The sequence below is a fragment of the Nicotiana tabacum genome, chromosome 17 (assembly GCF_000715075.1).
Source record: "Nicotiana tabacum cultivar K326 chromosome 17, ASM71507v2, whole genome shotgun sequence".
Taxonomy (NCBI): Eukaryota; Viridiplantae; Streptophyta; class Magnoliopsida; order Solanales; family Solanaceae; genus Nicotiana; species Nicotiana tabacum.
Window position 1 is genome coordinate 126516579 of NC_134096.1, and position 7378 is coordinate 126523956.

The 7378-nt window shown below is 32.6% G+C and overlaps 1 protein-coding gene across 2 annotated transcripts; it reads left to right on the forward strand.

Annotated features, from left to right (window-relative positions):
* Window positions 1-1648: 1648 nt before the first annotated feature.
* On the forward strand, window positions 1649-3735 carry LOC107775284 (putative purine permease 10). Of its 2 annotated transcripts, none has more exons than XM_016595002.2 (2): window positions 1649-1834; window positions 2554-3735. In XM_016595002.2, the coding sequence occupies exons 1-2, from the start codon at window positions 1795-1797 to the stop codon at window positions 3684-3686; spliced, it is 1173 nt and encodes a 390-aa protein (XP_016450488.1). In that variant the 5' UTR covers window positions 1649-1794; the 3' UTR covers window positions 3687-3735. The 2 variants fall into 2 exon arrangements, with proteins under 2 accessions (XP_016450488.1, XP_016450489.1); XM_016595003.2 differs by having other exon boundaries at window positions 2557-3735.
* The last annotated feature ends 3643 nt before the right edge of the window (window positions 3736-7378 follow it).

The following is a 7378-nucleotide window of genomic DNA, read 5'->3' on the forward strand; positions in this document are numbered from 1 at the left end:
TTCAGGTGTGAAGTAAGAACCTCTCAAAGTATCAGCATTCATGATTTTGTCCCCCATTTGTATTTTGCTTCCACTTGCCTCTGGTTTTGCATTCTCTTTCAAAAAGGCATTGTGAGCAGTATTGAAACTACCTTCTTTCTGAACTTGAAGTCCTATGGATATCCAATTAGTTTATAACATCCTTCACGAGTATGACCCTTCAATTTGCAGTAGTCACAGTAAAGAATGTAATTTCTCCTCTGTCTCTGCTGATTCCCAGCCTTAGCAGTCATCAAGGCAGTTACATCCACCCCTTCGACTCCAAGAAATGTATTGATTATGCTTCTCTAACTCTCACGCTTAGTCAGCATGGAGTATGCCTTGTTTAAGGTTGGAACTGGAACCATCATGAGTATCTCGCTTCGCGGCTACTCATAGGATTCATTGATACCCATAAGAAATTGTAATAGCTTCAATCACTCCATGAATTGGACAAATTCTCGTGATTTTGCACAATCACATCCAGGAATTGGGGCTAAACACTCAAACTCTACCCAAAGTAGCTTCAACTTCGAAAAACAAGTTGAAATCGAGCTTGTACCTTGACTAATTATTGTAATTTGCTTGTGAATCTGGAAGATTCTAGAACAACTGACCTTGTTGAATCGCTCTTTCAGTTCTCCCCAAACAACGCTTGCATTTGAGGAATAGATAATGCCACAAAGTAATTCTGGCGAAACACAGTTCATAATCCACGATAACACTATGGCGTTGCAACGCTCCCACAGATCTACTAAGTTTGGACCAAATCCTCTTTTTTGCATGTGCCTTCGATGAACCCTAGTTTATTGTGACATATGATTGCGATTCTCATCGCACGGCTCCATATGGAGTAATTCTCCGGTCCTTGTAGCTGCAGTGAGACTAGCACAGCTCCGGAGTTATCATTTGAGGTCAAAAATAAGGGATGATTGTGACTAAGTTTTTCTGGTAATTCATCGTCAATCGTAAATCTTAATCGAGAATGTTGCTCTGCTCATGTGAGATACGCTAATTCCCAGTGGGTTCTGATATCATATTAAACTGAGCTATCTGTTGTGCAATCTGTAACAATGGAGGTCTAGAGAGGAATCATAGGGAGAGACGACAGAGAGAATGAAATGCAAAATGGCTTCGTTAGTCACATAACCATTTGTAAGCACATACATATATACAATCTATTTATCTGTTACTCCACTAACTAACTGTCAGCTAATGTCCAGCTAAGCACTCACTAACCGACTCATTCTAACAATAATTAACTAACTACTCAACTATGGTGTAGTCTACTGTAATTAACTCCCTAACTCAGGTTACTCCAGTTTCATCATTAATTAAGAGCGGAGGAAACTCGACCGTCCGACATTGCATTTTCCATTGTTCCTATAAAAACGTACAACTCCAAGACGGATAACGTCATAACGAAATGAAGATAATATACATAGAGAGTGACATCGTATTTATGGCACAACAATATTAGTACCTACTAAGCTGGAAGGACCGCGAAACTAGGCATTACTAATTTGAGAAAGGACAGCAGGGATATCTACTGATGATGTGCCAAGATTTAGCCACCACAAAACAATAAATTGTTCTCTTTCCTAAAATTCAGTAAGAATTGAATAAAAATTCAAGTCGCCATTTACGACTTAAATAAGCAAATGGGAAATGGCTATTTAAATCAAAATACAAAGAACCCTTATTTTTGCACCATCTTATTCTTGGTTCGTTTTCAACAAATATTCTTTTTCTTTTGATTTTTCTCTACTCTATAAGATGGGGGATACTTCAGTAGTAGTGCAATCACAAGTACAAGGTGAGCTTCTTTTCTCGGGATCATTTTTCTAATTATCAAATATTTTCTTTGGTCATCTGTATAATATATCAACTTATTAGCCGCATATAGATTAGGGAAAGTAAAGATTTCATGGCAGTCCAAAAGCTAAAGAATAAACTTACCAAAAAAGTGCTAATTACTATCACACGCTTAGCTCTTATTTCCTAATGTTTTAGCCGTGTATCTTCTAGTAGCAAATAGATTTACTGTAGTTTTATACTGTAGCTAGCAAAAGTCATCTAACTAACACAATCTTTGAATCTGTGTGCTGTTTCTAATCCTCTTACAACTGTATTTGGTTTCTTTCATGAAGGGTTAACTAATTTCACTTATAGCCACTATTTTTATCCACTGTAATCATTAAGTTATTAAACTATTATTTTTATAGCAGGTAAAGTCCAATTACTTTTCGTTATAGTAAGTAAAGTTCAGTTAGTAACTGAAATATAGGTAAAGTTCATTTGCTGACTTTTTCATAGTGTTATAGTGTGTAAAATTCATATGTATTTATAGAGAAAATCACACATATATATAGTTGAGTTATATACTTCAATGTGAAGATTATTTAGCGGCTTTATTGTTATAATAGACAAAGTTCAATGACAATCATATGCACGAAACGACCAAAAATTGTTACTCGTTTTCATCTTCCTAGTCATTTATTAATTTGCAGAACATTTTTATGGCATTTGTTGCAGCAGATGACGAAGCAAAAATTGAAGAGAGCTCACAGAATGGAACTGATCAGTCAAAAGCTCCAAGCTTCGTACAGTACAAATGGTGGATCCAAATGGTTATTTACTCAACATTTGTTCTCTCTGGCCAAGCCATAGGTACACTCTTTGGTCGATTATATTTTGACAAAGGGGGAAATAGCAAATGGTTAGCTACATTAGTACAAAATATAGGCTTCCCAATTCTCATCCCTTTCCTCTTAATCACATCAACTAAAACTAATCATGAAGTGATCACTGAAATACAGAAACCATCTTTTTATATCGTTGCTTCACTTTATACTTTGCTTGGGTTGTTCCTAGCTGGAAATTGTATGTTATACACAATAGGTTTACAATACCTCCCTGTCACAACTTATTCACTTATTTGTGCTAGTCAATTGGGATTCAATGCTCTTTTTTCCTTCTTCCTAAATAAACAAAAAATCACCCCTTATATTGTCAACTCATTAGTAATTCTTACTATTTCCTCTTCTCTCCTCGTCCTCCAAAACGACAATTCTGAAGATCAGTCCAATAAAAAGTCTAGAAAAAAATACATAATTGGATTTTTATCCACAGTTGCTGCATCTGCTGGTTATGCATTGATGCTCTCTATTACACAGCTTGCTCTTCAGAAAATCTTTAAGAGGGAAAGTTTTCGTTTGATTCTAGAGATGTCAATTTACCAGTCATTAGTTGCGACATTGGCAATTTTAGTTGGATTTTTCGCGAGTGGTGAGTGGAAAACTATGGACAAAGAAATGGATGAGTATAAATTAGGGAAAGTTAGATATGTTTTGAATTTAATTGGGACAGCTATTTCTTGGCAAGTTTTCTCAGTTGGTTCTATAGGGCTGATTTTCAAAGTGTCCTCACTATTCTCAAATGTGATTAGCATTTTAGGTTTGCCTATTGCTCCTGTTTTGGCTGTGATCTTTCTTCACGATAAGTTAACTGGTGTTAAAGTGATGTCAATGTTGTTGGCTATATGGGGTTTTGTATCATATATTTATCAGCATTATCTTGATGATTTAAAGGACAAGGCTGCAAAAAATGTTCAAGTTGTGGAGCTTTCTGAAAGTCTCTCATTGAAAGAGGTTAAACATGTAATTTAATTAAATATGATATTTCGGGTAGTTTATTAAGATCGTATATAACTTTTCCATATCTCAAGTTGTATTATATGCATTGTATCAGTTTGAAATTTTTGCATGGATTTTCGAATGAAAATAACGCACGGAAAAGTTGAGGTAGATTAGATATCTATCGCATTAGGTCATTTTGTTTATTCATTTGTGGCTCTTAGCAGTAATCGGCATTTTGAATGGTTATTTTTGGAAAAATGGGCAAATATATTTTACACGTCAAACAATAAATACTCTTAGATAATAATATTTAATTTTAAAAAAGCTTTCATTTTTATAATGGCTCCAATATAACTACAATTACGTATCGTAATGATTTGTATATTCTTTTGCCTGCGAGGTTGTCCTCCTAGCTCGTTACATATAACATTTTGATTGAATGGTCCAATCGGGATGGAGCTAGCCTTTTGCTTACGGGTTCGTTCGAACTTAGTAGTTTTTGTGCAAAATTTATATTTATCTTGTGAAATTTATGAAATATGTATAAATTATTATTTTAGAACCCATTAATTTAAAAGAACTAGAATCTCGAACCCATAAACTTCAAATTTTGGCTCCGCATCTGGTCCAATCATTTGCTAAAAATAGAAATATCGATGGAAACACATCAAAAGAAAATGAGGACAAAAGAGTCGAAGTATTCGGAGGACTATATGTCATAATTTTGATAGTCCATTAAGTTAGAAATTTGACAAGAGTGGGTTGCTCTAGTGGGGAACACTCTCTACTTCCAACCAAGAGGTTGTGAGTTTGAGTCACCCCAAGAGCAAGGTGTGGAGTTTTTGGGGGAGTTTTAAAAAAAAATTAACATTAGGAAAATACTTTTGTCTCTCACTAAGACCTTATCCACTTGATGAATACATATTGTACCTTATCAGGTGTAGTCAAGAAGGCATTTGATGTTAAATAATTACGGAAAGTATTTTGTGTAAATTAAAAAAAAATTGTCATATTGTTAATGATAGATATAATAATATAGACATTACTAACATGTAGCGGACTTACTTTTTTTAAATTACGTAATATTATTTGAAATATGTTTGATCACGCACTTACTCGATCTCATATCCCGCCCATAGTAATTTTTTGAATTATAATCAAGATTATTTATCCCTTTTCTATATGGAATAGATAATTCCATGATTGTAATATAAAAATAATCTTGATCTTAATTAAAATACAACCAAACACATAATAGATTAATCTGAAATTTGTATTGGAATAACCCATTTAATTCCTCTAACCAAATGGCCCCTTAGATATTTTGAGTTGTTCATACTTCTGTTGAGTCCTTGGTTATTTTTTAGGATAAAATACACAGCTGATCACTTTTTAAAAAATATTTAAGAAAATAATACTACTCTTTGTTAAAAAATATTCCATAAATGGCAAATTATTTTACATTAATGGCAGATAAAGATTATGCACATAATTAATGAGAGCCAAAATGCACAAATTATGGGGTATTTGTCTTTTTACACTTTCTCTCCTATTTTAAATTAGGGATTCAGTTATGTTCTCATATTTTTCATTACATTTCTTAACTGTTACACTCATTTAATCATTATGAAACTAATACTACATATCCAATTATTCATTATACAAATATTTGGTATAACTTTTTAGAGGAATTCTGTTTATACTATTGTATTAATATAGGGGAAAAAGTAATATACATGGTATAACTCAATTATATTATATTTTTATTGAAGTATAATATTATATATTCCTGATATAATTCATTTTTAGAGGTATACTAATGTATTAATATACATAGTATAACTCGATATATGTTATGATGGTATTAAGGTAATATATTAGCATATATCTAGTATAATTTTTTTGTTTAGAAATGCAATGTATATAAATATTAACGTAAGAATATACCTTATGTGACCTTTTTAAGAATATACCATTTTAATGAGAAATACTATGTATACCAATGGAAATAGTATACCTTTGATCTTTTTAATAAGAAAGTACTCCCTGAAATAATCATGATATAAAATTACTTGGTTTATATTTTATATATACCTTAAATATATATTACATTTTTCTTGAAACATATGTATTTTATTTTTTCAAAATATAAAGATGTATACTTTCGCTAGAGTTTATGTTGTATAAAAAGGTACATGTATTTTTTTTCTAGTAAATAGATCCATTTATGAAAAGTAGAAAATCTGTTATGAAATGAATTAATTCCAGCAAAAAAATAGGAAAATATATTACCATTTAAATATGTTAGAGATTGGTTTCAAGAGAAATATAAGAAAAAATGTTACAAAGTGATAGGAACGTTTTCATTAAGGAAATAAATGTATTGGGCGCGTGATTATAGGTATATGGTTTAATGGTGTCTGTTAGGAATATAATTATTTAGTTGCCATGTGTGTAAAATAGCTATTGCTGCTATGTTTCTAGAAAAGTTTCTTAAATTTTGCCTATTTATGTTTGTTGCCCTATTTTTTAGGGAAAACTACCTTCTATAGCCCCTCAAATTTTTAATAACCCATGTTTTTTCTCACTTACACGAAATGGCCCTTCGCCCCAAACATATTACATCTAATAGCCCGAAATATCTATTTTATATATTTTTTGTATAGTGGCAATCTATTTTGTATATTTTTGTACGAAAAAGGGTCAAAATTGTCCTCGAACTATCGAAAATAGCTCAAATATACCCTCAATTTGCTTTTGGTACCAAATTTGTCCTCGCCGTCTAAAAATTGGACCATTATTGCCTTAAAAACTAACGGCTGTCACATCAGCTTTTGGACATATTTAAATTTTATGGAAAAGGGTCAAAATTGCCCTCGAACTATCGAAAATAGCTCAATTATATCCTTCGCTTGTATTTGGTACCAAATATATCCTTGACATCTAAAATTTGGACCATTACTGCCCTAAAAACTAACGGCTATCACATGAACTCATGTGAACAACAAAAGTCTATCTCCAACAGACGGTCTTCCATCTAGACAAAAGCCCCCATGGATAAAATTCCTTTCTCCATTTTCATTCGTTGACTCATCTAAGTGTTGCTCCTTCCAATTAATTAAAGCTACACCAATCTTATTATGAGAAATTTAGTTGGGCTATTCTTAAGATTCACAGATCTGTAAAAATTTCAATATACTATACAAGAAATAAAATACCAACTTTTATCACTTAAAATAAGAAATCTTATCACAAAAATGGTAGAGAACAACAAAAGCTGCATATTGCAGTATTCTCATGGCTAGCTATCCAAGCTCATAGCTCAAAAAGGTCACAAATTAGTTGCAGAGATATATCCTTTTAAAAATAACTCTCATAAAAAACTCGAAAACCATTAGAATGAGACCATCCTCTAAAATAATATACCCTTCCACTTCCAGCCTTCACCAACATAAAAGAAAAGAAGACCGATCGCAAATAAGACCTAGACCCAAAATCTCATAAAAAGATACACTTTTTAGATACCACCTAATCCTTCCCATCCTCACTGGCCTAGCTAGCAAGCTACTTAAAATGCTTCACTGTGCCTTCACGGGAAATGCAGTAACCCCTCGCAGAAAATGGGTTCTTGCGGGTGGAGAAGGTTTTTTTTTTTGTCATATTGTACTGGCATGTCAACATGATTATATTATTTAAATAGGTCCAAAAGATGATGTGACAGT

Excerpts from the sequence above, each read along its gene's own strand:
- LOC107775284 (XM_016595002.2), top strand. The coding sequence starts at position 1,795 with ATGGGGGATACTTCAGTAGTAGTGCAATCACAAGTACAAG. Across the intron at positions 1,835-2,553 it reads AGTGCAATCACAAGTACAAG|CAGATGACGAAGCAAAAATT; the intron begins GTGAGCTTCTTT and ends CATTTGTTGCAG.